Here is an 18,981-nt window from a genome sequence, read left to right as displayed (position 1 = left end):
TCGGGGTCGTTCAGCGGCCCAACCCCCCCGGCAACCGGGCAGAGAGACAACCGGGGGACACGCGATGCACGGACCTCATCTTTAAGTGGTTTCGCGCTCAAGTCGCGTTTTTTACGTGCAAATTCGCGGGACGTGTTTAAACACCGTCAACCCCCAGCCAATGGACTAGCCTGCTCCACCCTGGATTCGACGAGAGGTCGTGCTGCGAAAAGTACTCGCGACCCCCGTACAGATACACTAACCCGTGATCCATACATGGCCTCGCTCCTCGTTTGTCTCCATACCCTACTCTCGCTGCTGTCGTTGGAAGCCCCCCTCGCCCTTCATTTTGCATCGAGCGGATTGTATATTACGTTTGGTTTTACGAATTGTCTTTCTTGTCTTCTCTGCTGGCAGGAGTCCAACGCACGTATGCGCTAGTCGAGAGAAACAGAGAGAGTGAGCGAGCGAGCGAGAGAGAGAGAGAGAGCTGGTGTCCGGTGTCCCGTCCGTTGTCCCGTCCGGTATCCATTTCCCCCTCGACGGGAACCTTTTTGCAACTATGGGATCCGTCGAAGTTGTGTCGAGCCGACTAGAGTCGTTACCTCCTCGTCCACCGACACCACCCCGCGAGACCAGCCAAGCTGTCGATGCCCCCGCCAAGCATCTCCTCGTTCTCCCTCCATCCTCCGATCCTCGATCAAGCCTGCACACTCCACCGAGCGTGTACTCGCCCCTCTCCGGAGCTGGCTCGACGAACCCGAGTGTGCGCAGAACCCGGAAGCGTGTGGGCTTCTCCGCCCAGGCCCAATACAACGAGGCGCCCAACTACCCAGGCGTCAAGCTTCTCAACAAGCGATCACCCCTTTCGGCACCGTCGTCGATCCAACCCAAGCCCGTCAAGGGCATTCTAAAGCAAACATCATCCCCGAGCCCACTCAACACCAGTGTCAAATCAGACACTTTGACAACCTCGGCGAACGTCTCAGACATGTTGGAGTCGACAGTGAAGCAGCTCGCGGGAGCTGACAGGGACTCGAAGCGAGACGCCTACACAACACTGGTGATGACGTTGAAAACGTCCAACAACCTCCCGGACCGTATTGCCCTTCAAGCGAAAATGGGGCTGTTCGTGCAGTTTATTCAGCGAGACATCACCTCCAAAAGTACCACCACAGGCGGACCAGACGTGTCCCTCATCAACAACGCCCTCTCTCTTCTCGCTACGTTCCTGCATTTCCCCGCTATTGCCTCGACGATACCCAGCGATTTCGGCATTTTCTTCATCGATCACTGTATCCGATGCTTCGATGACCCGACTACACCAAAAGATGTTACCCGACACCTGATGCATGCCGTCGCTACTCAGGATTTCTCCCCGAAAGTTATGGCGTCGGATCGCGTTCGGCGTCTAGTCGCTGCTCTCCGTAACATCGAAAACCACCTCAAGGGAAAGAGCATAGTAATGTCTCGGATCCTCATCTATAAGCGACTGGTTCAGCAGTCAAGGCTGCTGATGGTAGCTCACTCTGACTGGCTCAATGATCTTTTCACGGACATGTTGAGCACAATCAAAGATCTGCGGTCTGCGGCGATATCTCTCGGGTTCGAGGCCGTTTATGCCTTCGGAAAAGAGAAGTCGTTGTCTCGGAAGGTGATGGAGCTTTTCGACACATCCATTGAAGAGATGAAGTTCGCAGAGTATTATCACCGACGACTCTTTGCTATGGCCAAGGACAAGGACGATAGGCAACTGACTGCTGCGGTTCCCAAGATATGGAGCGTCATAGTCCTCTTTCTGCGCTGCCCGCTTGACAAATGGCAGTTCTTTAACCAGTGGTTGCAACTGATTCAAATGAGCTTCAACAACAACGATCACCCACAGACCAAGCAGGAGGCCAATTTTGCATGGAACCGATTTGTTTGGTCCATGCACACCGAAGGTCAGTCTTTTGCCAAGCTGCTCCCGACGCTCTACCAGCCTCTGGGCAGCCAGCTCAAGTCGAAATATACAAGCAAACACATCCGAGAGGTTGTGTTCGGCAGTGTCTGCAACCTACTTTACTACACCTTCAAACCAGGCACGACCACAGCTCTTCTAGACAGCTACTGGGATGCATGCGTCAAGCCCATCACAGAGTCTCCGAAGGCACCTGCGCGGAATCTCGATGTCATTGACGACCACATGCGGCAGGCAACCTTGGTCCTGATTGGCCTGTTTGACTCAACCACGCCCCGACTATGGAGGGAAGAGCGCATTAGGGAGACAACCCTTGCCCGACCACAGGAGCTGCCAGCCATTGATCCCAAGTGGCTTCGACGCAATTCTGCACGTGTATTTCAAGTCATTGGTCCCATTATGGATAGATATTTCCTTGAACTCTCGGACAAGACAAGCCAAGTCCATCGATTGTGGCGGACCCTGGTTGGGGCTGTTGTGTCTGCGGCTTCAAAGGAAATCAAAGTCTCTGTCGACACCACCGCCTTTATCTCACAGATGTGTGGCCTTCTACTCAAGCATTGGGAGACCGGCTTGGAAGACCCTGATACGGAGACCGCAACCCGATTCTTGGCGAGCGCTCGAGAGCTTATTGCAGTCGCAGTGGAGGCTCTTGGCCTTCTGCCTTTTACCGAGAAGATGATCTCCCTTGGCCGTCTATCTACGTTTACACCTGTCTCGACCCCCTCTCACAAGCCCGCAAAGAATTCCGGTGATTCCCGGACTCCGCTTCAGCACCTTGCTGGTTTAGTTTCTAGGCTACCTCCCGGTATCCCTGATGACGAAGGTTTTGTCGACTTCTTCCGAACGGCTTTTGCTCCCTTCTTCGCTTCGAAGTCAGCCAAATCTCGTTCTGACTTGGCACAAGAAATACTATCTGTGTCCCCAATCTGGTCGCCCCCGATTTCTCATCTTCCTTACGCACCATGGGTCTTCGCGTCTGAGTGCCTGGCTGCAACCTTTAATCTATCCCAGAATAGCGCTCAAACTACTAGCTCCACTGGTGAACCTGTTCTCGGCCATGAGTATCGCACAGTAGTGAGGCTTCTAGAGCGTGGATGGAAGGAAACACCGAATCTGCCGTGGCAACATTGGTGTTCCCTCTTCTCGTTGCTGTCCAACCGCTCCAGCGAGGAGGCCGGCGAAGCTGGGCGAGCACTGGGTGCGATCGAGCCGCTCGCGAAAGTAATCCGGGAATCTCTCCCTACCGACCGTGCTGCGCCGGTAGCTACGAAGATTGTTTTGGCCGCAACAGAGTTGCTCTCTGTCGCCTCCCACCCGCTGGATAGGCAGGCAGTTGAGGCTGCCCGGCGTCGGCTATGGGGCACAGCAGTCACAGGGCCCCGGTCATCGTCTTATGATCCATTCGATAATCTATATAAGCTGGCGAATGATATTTTGGAGCGTCTTTACGAGGCTAGTGAACACGGAAGCCTCGATGAAACCGTCGCCCCTTTACTCAAGGAGTGTGGTGGATTTATCTCTCGTTGCAACCCTGAGCTTGTTTCCAGAACCATGGCAAACTTGGAGAATGGCCTCAACATGTGGATCCGGGACTCGCAGGGCATTCTGAAGGCTCGTCAAAGCCCTGCTGCGTCTGAAGCCGTAAGTTCTGTTATTAAAATGCACCTAAGTTGTCGAGCTAACAATGCATAGGTCAAGCTCTTGTGGGACACCGTTTCCAAGATCATTTTGTCTGGCGATAAACCGGAAGATGTTCAACTCGATGCATTTGAAGAACTGCTTTGCGCCGCTTTCGAAAGCAAGCATCGGCATATCGTCAATTCTGTTGCCGAGGCGTGGAACCGCATTCATGAAAACGCGGAGAGTGTTCAGTACCCCGAACACCTGAAGGCTGTTTTACTATCCCTTCAATCGGTCGTGGATATCGTTCTTCCGGGCCTGGAAACCGCTAGTATCGCATCCACGGGCCAGAATCGCTCGTTTGTGGAATCACAGGATGACATCGAAATGCTCAGCACATCCTCAACACGTTCTTCTCGTCGGAGGATTCAGCCCTCTGCTACGTCTAAACAGTCGTCCCCTCTCAGCTCAATCAAGCTATCTCTCTCCGCGAAGAAGAAATTGAATGACACGCCCAAGAGGACTCGTAGCAGAGCCCGCCGCAGCGCTCCAACTGCTCGCTTGAGACACGATGATTCACAAATTCAATTTGCGCCCATCGAAAAATCCCCGTTGAACCCGGCAGTTAACCCCGAATCACAAGTCCTCACTGAGCGCCAGAAAGAAATTCGGGAGAGACAAAAGGAAACTGCAGCGATATTCCCAGATATGCGGTCAAGCCCTCCGCCGCAGTCGCAAGAGGAGAGTGCCGTCAAATCCACCTCTGCCAATCCTGAGAAGGGGCCCGAGACTCCCAAAGACGTGACACCAAAGCGCAGCGCTAGGTATGAGGATTTCGTCAGCTCAACGCCGACTCCTCGTCGTGGCCAGGCGCTGGCTATGGCAGACAACGATCAGGATATGACGGACCCTCCGTCCTCGCCTCCTGAGCCACGACCATTCCCTCTGCTGCCTCAAATCAAGACTCGTTCTAGCAGTCGGAGTCAACTGGAAGACTGGCATTTCAGCTCATCGCCAGTCTCTGGCTCCCCTTCTGCTCAGGCGGTGGCGTCGACCGACGAGCCTACCGAGCTTGATCTTACAAGCACTGCTGCCTCCCCGCGTGCTTCTAGACAAGCCAGTCCCGACTTGTCAGCAGTAGACTCATTCCGAGCGGTTTCTTCAAGTGCCGTAGTAGAGTCAGAGCTGCCACCAGCAGCTTTCGAGACTGCAACGGAGGCGGTTGAAAACGAGCAGCCTAAGAGCGAGTCACTCGACGCACCTGAGGCTGACCCTACGCCTTCAACTCCTCGGAACACTCGCACGATCAACATGGACGAGCCAAGGTCCGGCAACGAGGTCTTCGTGGATGCGCTCTCCAGCCCTCAGCCTACAGTTCTTACCAGGTCCGCAACTCGAGCTGCAGCTATTAAGGATCGGTCCTTTGAATTGAGTGATGCAGACGAAAACAGCATGCTGAGACTCGTCGTGGAGCTTGACCGTAGGCGGTGCGAGCTCCCCATCAGCGACTACCCTGCGATCTCTCCCCCCAAACCTACAAAGAGCCCCAAAAGCGCCAAGAAGAAGGGGAAAATCCCTGTTCTCGACTGCATCACGGTCCGTGGGGAGGATGACGACGAAGAGGAAGTGGAGGATGATGACGAGGACGACGACGAACCTGCAGAGCTTGCCTTGTCCCGGCCCATGACTCGATCGCGCAAGAGCAAGTCTCACTCGCCTGGGGGAGCTTCTACTCCTATGGCTGGGTCGGCCGCATCCTCTCCCGACAAGTCTGGGAAAAAGCGCAAGAGGGGCAGTGTTTCTAAGTACGAAACCCGCCGGAAGAAGAGAAAGTCCACCGACAACGCCGACGGAACTGAGTCCTCTCAACTCACCATGTCTCCTGTCCTTGGTGAAGAGGCCTCTCGTGAAAGCCAACGCTCGGCTCAGCAGGACACCCCGTCGCGTCGCTCCACCGCTTCGAGGAGCGAAGACTTGGAGGCCGAGGTCCAATCTCAGCTGGTTAGTGAACAGCAGGAGGCCGATATCCGGGAGAGCCAGTCTTTCGAGGAAACGGAGTCAACGAACCCGGCCACGGAGGACTCAATGGACGTTGACGCTGCCGATGCTCCCGTTCACGAACTGAACAAGGATGTTGACATGATCGGCTCCTTGACTAACGTCCTCGCCCATCTCCGTTCCGCAGCACTGTCCCGAGAGGAGGTGTACAAGATGGAGGACATGCTCATGGACATCAAGAGGGAGCTATTCGCAGCCGAGGCGCGCGGACGAGCCTAATGCGATCACCTTCCGCCACCATGGAAGAAAAAAACACCTTCATATCCATAACTCCCTTTTACTTTAATTGTCTTTTCTTCTTCTTTTTGTTCAGGTTCTCACGAGGACATGTCGATACTCCTCACACTACATACTTTTTTGACGACGATGAGAGGTTCACCTGTCTTGCATTATTTGGCGTAGATCTTTAGGGTATGAGGAGGGAAGAGAGAGGAAACGAAATCATGCCTTTTGTTAGTGTACGAAAGGGTAGGGAATCATGGCATGAACTAGGTCAGTGTGGGGGACAACCCTCGTCATGTATTAGATTGTCGCGAGCGCATCTGGAGGTCCATCGCCGCCCAGCATAACGAAAAAAAGAAAAAGAGATAATCATGACCCTGTAGCTCTTGTTCCACCCCAGTTCTTGCTAGAGTCTTTTGCAAATGATTTGCCGTTTCATCGTGATGTATTCAAAGGGTAATATCCAGACCTGCTTTCCCTCGCGCCTGCTTGCTCATGATAACGGTGGGTCCTCCACATATGGCCTTCTAGATATTCTTCTAGCTGAGATTTATCCGTAATAAATTTGTCTCGAAACTTTCAGCGGTTAGATTGGACCCATGCCTTCCCCATTCAACCTTATTTCTCCCTTATTCCGTCCACAAAGACACCTAAAGCCTCACCCTCATCGTCGCCTCGTCTCAATTCGCCGTGATCACTTGGGCACCTTCGAAAGCATCACCGGGCTCAAGCTTCTGCCAGCCCTTAACAGCGCCGGGCTCGATGCAGAGCATGTTCTTGTAGCCGTCCTTGGGCGCGAAGTCGGCGATGCCGTTGGCCTTTTCAATCCACGGGTTCCAAACAACGACGTTGTCGAGGTTGTCGCGCACGACGGAGAAGATAGGCTTGCCGTCCTCGACGACGGTAACGGGGGCCTTGGGACCTGCCGTGGGGGTGTAGACGCGGTCCGTCTCGGACACGATGGTGATGTCGCCGGACTGAGTCTTTGATGCGCCCGAATCGACCTTGTCGGTGTAGGGGGCGCCATCAAGGCCTTGGACTTGGACTTTTGTGATGTCCTGCGTTTTATCAAGAGGTTAGCTTTCTTGGACATACACGGAACAGGATGTGAAAAGGGAGGGGGTATGTCATACGCCAACGCGAAGGTAGGTGTGCAGCAGCACCTGGCAATCAAAAGCTTCGGAACCCTCGTTCGTAATCACCAAAGCCGTTGACAGGGTTCCGCGGTCGAGCGCGACGCTGTAAATGGCACCAAACTTATACCCCCACTTGGCCTGTGTCTCGTCGTCCAGGTTGGAAGACGACAGACCAAAATCGAGCTTCACAGACGACTCGGAGCCAGAGGAACCCTCGCTCGTGGACTTGCCGAGGAACTCCCAGCGTGAGCTGCGGGCGAAGCCATGCTGGGAGAGCTTGGCGGTCGGGGGGTGATCGGCCGAGGGTGGGCCAAAGACGGGGAAGACGAGCGGAATGCCGCCGCGGACGGCCTTGGATCCATCCAGGACAGTGCTCTCGGAGAGCCAGAGCCTCTCGCGGCCGGATGCGTCCTTCCAGCTGAGGACGGTGGCACCGTGGAGGAGGACCTCGACAGATTCGCCGGAGGGAAGAGCAGCGACGACGCGGGAGTTTGAGTGGGTTATGTTGACGGTCGCTTGGGGCGGGAGGCCCGGCGTGGTGGCCAGGGCGCTGGGTTTGTTGGGCCGGTCGACCATAGTTGCAAGCTGAAGCTGAATGTGGTTGTGGAGTTAAGGTGGAAGTAGAGGTAGGTGAGATGATGTTTGTAGAAATGGGCTGGTGGGCGGGGTAGAGTATTGGAATGGACAGAGGCAAAGGAGAGGGTGGAGAGCGCCGGTTCTGGTGCTGGCGCTGAAGGGAATGAGTGGGCAGGCGAGGGAGCGAAAGCTTTGTGACTGAGGTCCGAGGTGAATGGTTGTAGATGGAGGGATTGGACGTTTGAAGGTGCAGTCGGTGTAGCAGCAGCCGGATATGATGGGAACGGATGGGCCAGCTGCAGCAAAGTGTGTAAGCAAAGAAAGCAAGGTAATGCCGGGCGGGTGTGTGAGTGAGGTCAGGTACGGAAAGCTGAGAGGTTCTCGAGTGCGTCGAGGCGGGGTGAGGTGAGGGGGAGGGGCACCCTGCTAGGCTGAGTACCTGGTCCTGGGTACCGCTAGCTGCCCTGCGCTAGACCGTCGCCGGCTCCACTTGTCATCATCAGACAGGAGAAGCATCAATAGAAGCTTGGGTTTACAAGGCAAAAGAAACTGCCGCCACGGCGAACAGGGGATCTCCCAAGCTGCGGCAGAATATATGTGCTTTCTTCGCTTGCGAATTGGAGAGAAAATATCCAAAATCGACCCCTTTCCTCCTTGCTGGCTCCTGATTTCTGTTAGACGGTCACCGCACACCACCCCCCCCCCCCCCAATTTTGTCCCGCCTGTCACTCTGAAACGAGCTTCGCACTCAACCAGCTCCCGAACACCTCACCCCTGGCAGGTAAGGGATACATAGATTGGTCCGATCAGGTCGACGCAATCCACCATCTCAGGGGCTCTTTTCGCGAGCTCTTTTCCATTCTTGGGCCAAAAGCGTGAATGAGTCCAGAAGTTGACGTTGCAGAACCGTGGGGAAGATTTGGTAGCCCATTTGGCCAGGGGAACTTCTAAAAAAGGAGGGATGGATGGAAGATCGGAACTGTGTCTGGTTTTGGAGATGGGGGCATCAGGGGTTTCAACTGAGGGCCCGATGAATTGGGTTGCCAAGCTTTGGTTGTGAGTTGATAATGGCACAGAACGGACACGTCGTTCAATGACGAAAATCATGACGATGCGTTCCCGGTTGTGCGTAGGCTTCAGCTGCTGGGACCGAGATAAAACTCGGAATGATTCAAGATCAGCCAAGGAAACGAACACTTGTACACTGCAGGTAAATTTTATATCTATCGATGAAATATGAAGATAAAATGAGACATGAGAGAGAGAAAAAACACACTTCATGACTTTTCCAGCTTGAATCCAATGCTGTCCCTATCATCCCTCACCACTCGACCCCATTCCAGGAGTAACCGAAACAGGTAGATCTCCATGTCCTCCCTTCGGAGAGCCTTGTCCGCCCACCTCTTCCCCTGCGTTGCGATCCACTCGGCATCCTCCCACCGAGCCTCAAAGTCAATCTCCCGACCGTTGAGCTTGCCGCGGCCCTTGAGCCCGACAAAGTAAGCTAGAGTAGAGTGTACAGCATGCAGACGGATATCGATGGGCACAAAGTGAAGCCACGGAATCAACCGCTCCGAGTACCACTCCCCAAAGACCGATGACATGACCGGGACATTGCCTGGCGAGCGAATGGTTTGGAGCATGTGCGGCGGCGGGGCCGTATCCTCATCTAGGAGGAGGACATAGCGACTATCCAGGGGCTCTTCCACCGGCTTCTGTCCCAGCTCCGCCTTCGCCGCCAAGCAGCCCGGGCCGTCGCATAAGTATTCCGAAATGCCGATGTCGAATGGGAGAATGCTGTTGGCCTCTCTCGCGTTGACGACCTCGTAGCCATACCAATTGTCCTGGGCGGGTGCACCCAGAATCATGGTGACCTCATCCGTGGCCGTCGCGTTGTTAATAAGGTGAACCAGCCGGTGTTTGTGGTTCCCCCGTAGCGCTTCGTCGCTAATGGGTTTATCACCTATCCGGCCTCGCCAGTATAGTTTGTCATTGAGCTGCCGGAAGTCCTTCGTAGGCGGCGGCCCCTCCTCTGCCAGCGGAACCAGAGGTATGAGGATATCATTGAATCCGTCTGCCTTGAATCTACCAAAGATGGGCACCAGCTCTTGTAGAGGGGTGATCGGCGGCGCAGACGTGTGGAAGCTGTGAAGCCTGGTGAGGTCCTGTTGGTCGCACAGGCTCTTGGACTGCGGGTAATTCCACAAGAACTGCTGGTCTTCATGCCACTTGACGCAAGAATGGCAGAAATCCCGCACATTCCAATAAAGCCCTAACCTTCCTGGACTGCCAGCTGAGCACACCGCGGCCTCCATTTGTCGGAACGCTTTTGTAGATGCCAAAGACGCTTGTTTCGTATGCGGTACGACGGCCTGCGAACCTGTCACGGCTTCAAGTTTTGGATCCGGCGTGTTAACAACCCGGTGCTTCTCCGGATTCTGTCCCTCAATTGCACCTCCGGCTTTCAGAACATCAATAGCTCCCTCCGCCCCCAGTTCTTCAACCGAGCGCGATGACAACAGCTTGAATCTCTGATTCATGCCGGCCTTGGTGTACCTGGCGAGGTCGGACCATGGCGTTAACACCCTCGGCTGGTTGCTCAAATTGATCGGCAGCTTCATGTCAGACAGATGCTCAACGAAACCCTGAATCATGGTGACTAGCTCGTTGAGGACCTTCTTATTTTCGTCCTCGGCGTCGTAGTTGTGTGATACCTGCTTGTTCTCAATCGTGACTACTGCAATATGTGGCTCTTTAGGCACCCTGTCCGTGTAGGCTTTTCTGATCGCATCTGGCTTGATGCCCCAGAAAGGGAGGATATCACTCTCCATCTGCTCGAAGTGATCGATAATTTCAGACTTACGAGCCGTGGTAAATTCGTACCATTTGTCAAAGTTCGGAGGTGGATCTCTTCCGTAGTGTCGCTCTTTGTACACCTCTACAGCGATGCGAATATTATCGCTGGTTGCGACATGCCGTAGCCACCGATCAGACTCCACCCTAGTGTCGTAAATGAGTTTGTTGAGCGGGTGCTGCTTTATTGTGGTTGGTTTGACGAAGCCGAATATAGTCATCCCAATGAAAGTTATGAGTAGAAGAAGAAGAAACAATACCCTTGGGAGGAATATAATAGAGCGGATGTTGCTGCTGTATAAGAACAGGCTGTAGCCGAAACACAAAAGGTAGAGTGGTCCGATGGCGACGATCCTGGATTCCATTTGCCATTTACCAATTTGCAAGATGTTCTGGATGGTTGCCAGAACTCCAGACACGAAGGTAATGGTACTTGCAGGGGTCACAGGACTCGTTTCGCAGACGAGAATGCTCAGAGAAATGATGAGAATAGCGAAAGCGAAGCCGTCAATACAGACATCGAAGACATACAGGGACCCGATGCCCCAAAATGAATCCTCCGGGGAGGATGCGAGAGGGGATGCAAGGATCTGAAAGAATTTGATGAAGACGCCCGAGAGAAGCTGAATCACGCCTAGGGTTCTCAGACGCAACTTCGTCGTCTTTGTCCAGGACAGGATGCGCCAGAGCAAGATGATGATAACCGCATCCAGCATAAGCCCAATAAGTTGGAGAGCAAGGGTCAAAGTGCGGCTGTCTGAGAGGGATGAACAAAAGAAGGTAGACCGGGGCTCCTGGGACACAGCAACGAAGGTACCGTAGCTGAAGACGAATGTGCTTGCGAGCGCGAGGGAGCGGGAGTTGCTGGCCCACCTCGCAATGTCATCGAAGACACTCGCCCACGGATCCTCATCATCTTCGGGTCGAGATGGCCGAGTCTTGTGATAATAGAGGACATTATACAGGACCAAGTATATGCACAAAAAAGACTGTATGCATTGGTCAGCCCAACCCCCCAACCCCTTTAGGCATTGCGGAACCACTGCAACAAACCTGGACTCCCGGCGTAGAGCATTGAAGCTGGGCTGTTACTCGATGGAAAATCTCGAGACGGATGAAGATGCAAAAGACCAGAAGAGGGGCAAAATAACGCCGTGGCCGGGCTGGAACGACCTGGTCGATGGTGCTCTTGGGGCCAGATCCACGCTCGTCTAGCATACGATTAATTTGGAACCAGAAAGGAGCGACTGATAGGCTCACCGAATCTTCCATCAGCGCCTGGAAGCCATGCTGAGATGAAGCTCGCAAGCCATGTAAGGCCTCCTGATATGAGGAGGATGAGTACGGAAGAGAGACGAGGGTATTCTAGAACGTATGCATCAGTTTCCCCACACTGCAGCAATGAACTCTTGGCATATTCTCCTACCAATCAAAGAATGCTTCTCTAGGTTTCCTGAAAACCAGAGAAATGAAACAACAGCACTGCAAGTTTGTCAGTCGACTGTTGCAGCTAGAAAAATAATTGGAGGGATGTGAGTTTGGGCCCTTACCACAGAGCCGTAAGATGTACATGCGCATCGCGTGCCATTGAGAAGAAAGCCTCACCAGCTCGGGTAGGATCTTTAGTTGCAACACAGCCACGAAGATTACCGTAGGGCCAATTGAATCAAGAAAAATCGCCTATGATGCAACATGCCATAGTCTTTAGTATGTTTCTTTAAGAAAGATGGAATATGGATGGATCATGGCACGTTCTCTTCAGGCAAGCGTGTACAGGGGGGATCGCCAGACCAACTCCCATATTATGTAATCCGCAGTCCAATTAAAACACCGCTGAAGACGCGTACCCATACTTCCCGATCTGCACTGCCTCGCCCCCCCTGAACCGCGTCAAGCTCCTTTCCAATCCGACTCTACATCCCCGGAGCTCCCGCCCGTACCGGCACCGACGAGCTCAAACGTGGGCTGACATCACCAACAACTTTGTGCCTCCACTCCGATCCAACCCTCAACATCCCGTCCGAATCCCCCAAACCTCCGATCTCATTGCCGAACCATCGGACCCCAATGGCGCAACAATGGCCGGCTTCAACGAAACCCCCTTCATAAAACGCCTCGCCGTGCCGGGAGTCTGCCTCCTAATCGCCTTCCTCGCCTACACCTCTCAGCTCCTCTTCCATATCGCCGACGACTCTCTCGCCCCCGGCCGCCTCTCCTCTACCCAGTCCTACACCTTCAACATCTTGTTGCTGTGCCTCTGGTACACCTACTACAAGTCCTGCACCGTGAACCCGGGCCGCTATACATTCCCCGACTCCGTTGTCGAGATCCCCAAACCGGATGAATATGGTCTCGTGAGGCGGTGGTGCAGGAAGTGCTCCGCGCCGAAACCCCCACGCGCGCACCACTGCCGCCACTGTGCCCGATGCGTCCCGCGTAAGGCTTGCACTCTGCCCGCATTGTCTTCGCAACCATGCTAATGTGTATGCCAAACAGGCATGGACCATCACTGCCCCTGGACCTCGAACTGTGTCTCCCTCACCACCTTCCCCCACTTCCTCCGCTTCCTCCTCTACACGAACGTTTCCCTCTGGTACCTCGCCCACCTCCTCTACCTCCGCTTCGCCGCAATTTGGGGCAACCGCCTGCTGCCGTCTTACCTCGGGCCCTCTCTCCCCGTCCTCGTCCATCTGACCCTGTTGTCTTTGGTCTGCTTCTTCACCTCCCTCGCCCTCTTCATCCTCTTCTTCTCCACCCTTCGAGGCTGGGTCCTCAACGAGACCATGATTGAGGGTTGGGAACTCGACCGCCACACCGCGGTCTGCGATCGCAACCGCAGAGACGGAGGGGAGTTCTGGTCTATAACGGGCCCAGACGGGAAGAAGATGCGCCTTGAAAAGGTCGAGTTCCCCTACGACATCGGTATCTTTGCCAATCTGTCCCAGGCAATGGGCACTTCGAACCCGATTCTGTGGTTTTTCCCGTTCGCCGGGAACCCGGATATAAGCAAATCTGGCAATGGCGTAGGGTGGGAATGGCCCGAGAACGGGCTGAATACAAAGGAGGGCATGTGGCCGCCTCCGGACCCGGATAAAGTACGCCGCTCCGCGCAGGGCGGCTGGCCTTCCGCGCGGGATCCCGAGAGTATCAGAGTGCCGCGGTACGGAAGCAAGGAGGAGGAGCTGGAGGCGTTCAAGACGCGGCAGGAGGCGGATCTGCAGCGGTGGCAAGGTCAGCGGTCTCAGCTCATGGCGGAGCTAGAGGAGGTCGACGACTACGATCTCATAGACGATGAGTCTGATGAAGGTTACGAGCAGGGCGTAGACGGCGAGCCGGGGTGGGCGAATGCCGACGGCGAGCGGTTACAGGACTTCGGGGTTGACGAAGACGAAGACATGACTGACGATGCAGATGAGGATGTACCACTTGGCGAGCTACTACGTCGGAGAAGAGTGCTACAAAATGACGGCGAAGACTGATAAAAGTATAGAACAAAAACACGTAACAGAAATCTTTTTTGGGATAGTTCCCATGTTTCTATAGCATCCATCGCCTCAAACCAACAAGGGGGCCATCCAAAGAGGGCTTCGCAAAGGCCATGAATCCCCTTTACTCCCGACTCTACCAAGAAAAAGGTGCACACAAGACAGGACCAATTCATCCCTTCCATCCGGGGTTGCCCTGATCCTGTATGCTGAAAGAACTCAAAACATGTGTCAACGTGAACCGCTTGCCACTCTAGACGCAATCCACAGTCTTCCTCCACCAGCCCAAAGAGCAATCGTGTCGTGCAATCATGAAGCATCAATCCAGGGCCCAAATCTAGCGACCCAACGTTGTCGTCCCTGACTTTCTACACGAAGCTTGATTACCAATCGTCATCGTCGTCCTTCTTCTGCATCGCGTTCTTCCTCGCAAGCAGGGCGTCTGCCAAGCTGTTACCCAGGCTGGGTGTCGGGGTGTTGCTTCGGCTGTTGTCTGAGCCGCTAGCTCCGTTCAAGCTCAAGCCAGAGTCCCGAGGTTGAGCGACGGCCGGCTTCCGTCCAGCAGCAGGCCGCTTCATGGGAGGCTGAGGAGGAGTTGGCTTGCCACGTGCAGCCGCTCCATTTGCCGAAGGAGGAGGCGGGGGAGGGCGAGGGGCCACCACGGGGGCGGGGGCTTGCTCCTCAACATAGGCTGCAGGCACCCAGGCCTGACTGTCACCATTCTTTGCGAGCCACCAACCTAAGCAGAAAGGAAAATATTAGTTTTGTTTGAGGGTACATAGAGTATGTATGATGCTTACCGTTGTTCTCTTTCTGGACAATCTCGATAAGATCGTTCGCGCGAACCGTTAACTCGTTCTCCTTCTGGCCAGCAAAATCATACAGCACCTTGGCCATGATCTTGTTCTTCGCCGGAGGTGCAGCGGGAGGCGGGGGAGGAGGCATTCTGGTGGCTCCAGGGTTTGCAGCTTGCGGCTTCGTGTGTGTGGGAATAGCCGTGGCGGCGGCGGCGGCGGCAGCTGGTTGTTGACGCCCGAAAGGTCCAGTCTTGGCTGAGCTGGCAGCAGCGGATGGTTGAGGAGTCATGGAAGGTCCGGCCCTTGCGGTAGAAGCAGCAGGGCGGGGCTGAGGTGTCCGGTTGGTGTTTGTCGCCCGAGAAGGTCTGCCGTTGGGACCTCCCGGTTTGATCAATTTGCCGCGCGTGATCGGTCGAGGCGGGACTGGCTTGCCCTTTGGCGTTGGCTTGGAGAACGAAGAGGGAGATTCACCAGGCTGAGTGTGCACAGCTCCGCTCTTGTAGTAATCAGCGGGTTGCTGCGAGTCTTTGAGGACCTTCACAGTTTGCATTTTGCCAGGCTTCTTTGCATACTCAATCACCTCGCCGATCTTGAGGTTAAAGCCACCGGGCATGACACGCTGCATCTGCGTGAACATCTCAGTCTTCAGTACACAGTTCAGCAAGGGATCGGCCTCCTGAGGCGACCCTACACCCAAAGAGAACCAATCGTCACGAGCGGTTGAAGCTCCAATGAACTTGATGGCTCCAAGGGGCACCGACCGCTCAACAGAGATTTGAGGCTGACCATTGACCAGCATCTGGGCAACAATGTAGAACTTGCTGTTGGTCACAATCAGGGTGCGGGGACTAGGCTTGCTAGATCTGCCAAACTTGGCTTCCAGAACCTCTCCACGGCAAGAAAAGATGACCTTCTCGTTGTTGGAGATGCCAATAGCGTTTCTGATTTGAGAGCCAGGTCCCGTTGATGCGTTGATACCGAGATAGTCTCCCAAGAATCTTCGGGATCCGAGCAAACTGAATCTTCGTCTCTCCTTGCGGTTCTGAAGGACCTGGTGGCCTTGGTCGCGCAACTGCAGGTACTCGGCACCTGTTCTCTTCTTACGCCAGAAACGCTGAATACGAGTAGCAGACTCGGCTCTATAAGCCAAGTACGCTCGCCACATGCGCTGGATACGAGTAGCCATGTTGTGCCAGTAGCGGTCCCTCATGTGCTCTAGGGCAAAGAGAGTTTCGGGAGATTTGATGAATGCCTTCGTTGTACCCATCTGCCATTCCTCCTTGGGGATGCTGGTGTCCTTGAGAATCTGCTTGACGGCATCCTGGTATGAGCCCTGCCAGGTGTACTCGCCAGCGTACGATGTTGCGGGGGAAAGCAAGAAAAACCGGTCCACAAACTTCTCAAATGTTTGGCGATAGGCAAATCCAGCTCGGCGAATGCGAACGTTTTCTTGGAGACCAAGATACTTGATCTGATGCAATACGTTGGGCACATTGTACTCAGAAGGCGACTTGTTCTCGTTGGGTTTAATCGTTCGGATGTAGGACGGCTGGCATTTCATCAAGGTTTCAACCAGCGCATTGGCAGACGCTCTAATACGGTCACCGGCAGAGGGCGGCTGCTTTCGGTTGTCCTGGTCAACTTGGTTAGGGAACAGCGTGTGGACGAATCGATTGCTGCTGCCAGAGAAAAGATTGAGCAGCCCCTTCAGAAGCAGATCCTTGTTCTTGTCCGTAATTCCATCCACAGTGTAGGACACGTCGCCGGCATAATGCTTAATAATGAAGCTGCCTTGGCGGGGGGTAAGATGAGGGTTGGACATGCCGTTGATGCTCTGCATGAACGTCCGGTCAGAAGCAGCGGGGTCTGCGTGCGCCGTCTTGGTAGCATCCTTCATGGCGGACAGAACACCAGGGGGCCGAACCGACTCAATCAAGTCGCACACGATCTTGTTGTCAAAGTACTTGATAGGAGTCCACTGAATCTGCTCCCGTGCATATTCATCCTGCTCGGCCTTGAGCGTCAGCTGGATGAAGATTTGCTGCAACTTTTCGTTGACGTAGTTGATGCAAAGCTGCTCAAAGCTGTTCTTCTCGAAAATCTCGAAGCCGTAGATATCGAGAATACCAATGTTGTTGCTCGTCGCCTGCTTCGCCTTGAGGGATTTGTTGACACGCTCGACAATCCAATCGAATAGGTTGCTGTAAATAGCCTTGGCCAAGGCGTCTCGCGTCGCAACAGCCTGTGCGGGGTTTGTCGGGGATTCGATAACCTCGCCGTTTCGGGGAGTGAGGATACGAATCGTGATGGCCTTGATGAGCTGATCTGGCGTCACCTCCAACAGGTATGCCAAAAAATCCACCACCGACTGGTCGCTAACAGCGGCATACCCATCCTGACCTTCGTGAAACTGGATGTTGCCAGCCCACAAGATGGCGGACAACATGCGGAAGATCTCATCTTGTTCAGCCTGGGTCAGACCAATAATCTTCATGGCCTCTAGCGTGTCGTTGAACTCTGCCAGGTCATCGATTCCGTCGACCTCAAGGCACTTCGACCTGCTAGTGTAGACATACGTCTCGGGTGTCTGGATTCCAAACTGCTGTCGGTATGTCTGGGATGCGCCCTTGGTGAATTGGTAGAAGATGTGGAAGTTTCGCTCATTGGTGATCTGTCCCACAACTCTAGACTTTTCGAGGAGATAATTGGTGATGTCGGCACCGACGGGTTCGCCCTGCGTGTTAAAGTGAATCTGCAGATACTTGCCGAAACGGGACGAGTTGTTATTCCTCAAGGTCTTTGCGTTGCCGAAGGACTCTAGTAAAGGATTGGTAGCCAGCACCATGTCCTTGATCTGCTTGATGTCGCCCGATTCACCTCCTGAAACGTTGGCGATGTACTGCATGATCCGCTTGGCGGCCTCTGTCTTTCCAGCACCAGACTCTCCCGAGATGATAACACATTGGTTATCTTGGTACGCCTTCATGTTGTAGTAGGCGGATTCGGCAATGGCGAACACATGCGGGGGCATCTCCAGACGGTTTTTGCCCTTGTAGCTTTCGAGGACCTGGTCGGTGTAGATGCCCAGATCCCGGAAAGGGTTGACTGACACCAGCACATGGCCGATGTAGGTGTAGATTTCGGCTCCTTCGAATCGCTTCTTGAGGTTCTCGTTAATGGCTTCGTTGGACACCTTACTGAGCAACGTAAGATCCGAAACACCAATCTCCTTCTTCTTGGTGACCTCGTATGTGGCCTTTTTGGGCTTGCCGCCGCCGCCCGCCGCTCCGGACGGTCCGGCAGGACCAGCCTTTGCGGATTTGTCCTTGGGACGTCGTGAGATACCCTAGAAAGCGTACGCGCATCGGTTAGTCCTGTCCGTTGTGGTTGTGGGTTTGCAGTCGCAGCCGAGGCGGAGTGGTGCGCGCGGGGCATGAAGCGTCTCACCATGCTGGGCAGTTCTCAATGGAGGGAATGCCGGTATCTCTGGTTTCTATGCGCAGGCAAGGCAGTTTGGTGTCGGTTGCGCTGGTGATGAAAGAGCGAGGAATAGGATTTTTTTGCTGAGTGAGAGACTGGGAAGAGCGCGCACCAAAGGTGACGTTGCGGTGCGGACGGAGGGATTACGCAGGTGCAGTGTGGCTGGTTCTTGCCCGAGATCCAAATCCATACGTTGGCCGACTGTCTGCCCCGGTGGTGCCTGACGACACTCCCAGTCTGTCCTAGGAGGGGCTCGGGGGGCTCAGTCAGCCAATCGCAAGAAGCATCCGGTCCCAGCACAGCCTCAGCCCGGAGAATCGGTGGCGCCAGATTCCGCGTAATGCTCACAGCGCTTTAGCGCCCTTAAGCGAAGCTCCACTCTTCATATGTTTCCCCCTGTCCATCCCGCAGAAGAGCGGGAGATTTTCTTGGAAGCTTCTGCCAAAAAAAGACTCTCTGTCCCTGCTCTGAATAGCGGCTCTGAGGTCATAGCTTTACCTTCCCCCTCAGGTCATTGGTGGGGTGCATATTTCGTGTGTTTGCCAAAGGCAAACCCTCATCTACACCATTTTGGAGTCTCGTATGCGCCGAAGGTCAATTTAAGGTCTGGGCATGGTTCGTCCGAGGCAGCCTTTATGGCGGTGGTGTGTTTCACGCCTGGAATAATTTCTAGCTGCGATCCCTTAGTCGGCAACCTGGACAGCATCTCACCATCTTTGTTATTTTCGCCGATGTCGGCGGGCCTTGGCCCAATACAGTTACCTACAAAATCGTTACAAGGACGCACGACTGGCAAAACTCTTATCTAGTTT

At 54.4% G+C, this 18,981-nt stretch overlaps 5 protein-coding genes across 5 annotated transcripts; 2 read left to right on the top strand and 3 right to left on the bottom strand.

Moving 5' to 3' along the window:
• Nucleotides 1-541: 541 nt before the first annotated feature.
• EsH8_VII_000519 (Rap1-interacting factor 1 N terminal-domain-containing protein) lies at nucleotides 542-5,839 on the top strand (the record flags this gene model as incomplete). The annotated part of the gene is made up of 2 exons (XM_083270652.1): nucleotides 542-3,583; nucleotides 3,635-5,839. The coding sequence occupies 2 exons, from the start codon at nucleotides 542-544 to the stop codon at nucleotides 5,837-5,839; spliced, it is 5,247 nt and encodes a 1,748-aa protein (XP_083128209.1).
• Nucleotides 5,840-6,522: 683 nt separating this feature from the next.
• On the bottom strand, nucleotides 6,523-7,554 carry EsH8_VII_000518 (glucose-6-phosphate 1-epimerase; the record flags this gene model as incomplete). The annotated part of the gene is made up of 2 exons (XM_083270651.1): nucleotides 6,523-6,900; nucleotides 6,976-7,554. 2 exons carry the CDS (start codon nucleotides 7,552-7,554, stop codon nucleotides 6,523-6,525), a joined length of 957 nt encoding a protein of 318 aa, XP_083128208.1.
• Nucleotides 7,555-8,831: 1,277 nt separating this feature from the next.
• On the bottom strand, nucleotides 8,832-11,995 carry EsH8_VII_000517 (uncharacterized protein; the record flags this gene model as incomplete). The annotated part of the gene is made up of 5 exons (XM_083270650.1): nucleotides 8,832-11,396; nucleotides 11,461-11,618; nucleotides 11,668-11,772; nucleotides 11,834-11,889; nucleotides 11,958-11,995. 5 exons carry the CDS (start codon nucleotides 11,993-11,995, stop codon nucleotides 8,832-8,834), a joined length of 2,922 nt encoding a protein of 973 aa, XP_083128207.1.
• A 490-nt stretch (nucleotides 11,996-12,485) lies between these two features.
• EsH8_VII_000516 (palmitoyltransferase PFA4) lies at nucleotides 12,486-13,886 on the top strand (the record flags this gene model as incomplete). The annotated part of the gene is made up of 2 exons (XM_083270649.1): nucleotides 12,486-12,843; nucleotides 12,904-13,886. The coding sequence occupies 2 exons, from the start codon at nucleotides 12,486-12,488 to the stop codon at nucleotides 13,884-13,886; spliced, it is 1,341 nt and encodes a 446-aa protein (XP_083128206.1).
• A 389-nt stretch (nucleotides 13,887-14,275) lies between these two features.
• Nucleotides 14,276-18,139, bottom strand: EsH8_VII_000515 (myosin 5; the record flags this gene model as incomplete). Its single annotated transcript, XM_083270648.1, has 3 exons — nucleotides 14,276-14,631; nucleotides 14,693-18,035; nucleotides 18,137-18,139. The coding sequence occupies 3 exons, from the start codon at nucleotides 18,137-18,139 to the stop codon at nucleotides 14,276-14,278; spliced, it is 3,702 nt and encodes a 1,233-aa protein (XP_083128205.1).
• Nucleotides 18,140-18,981: the final 842 nt, after the last annotated feature.

This window comes from Colletotrichum jinshuiense, chromosome 7 (genome assembly GCF_051148585.1).
Source record: "Colletotrichum jinshuiense chromosome 7, complete sequence".
NCBI classification, from domain to species: Eukaryota; Fungi; Ascomycota; class Sordariomycetes; order Glomerellales; family Glomerellaceae; genus Colletotrichum; species Colletotrichum jinshuiense.
Note: the sequence above shows the minus strand (reverse complement) of the source record. Positions and strands in the feature narration are given on the sequence as shown.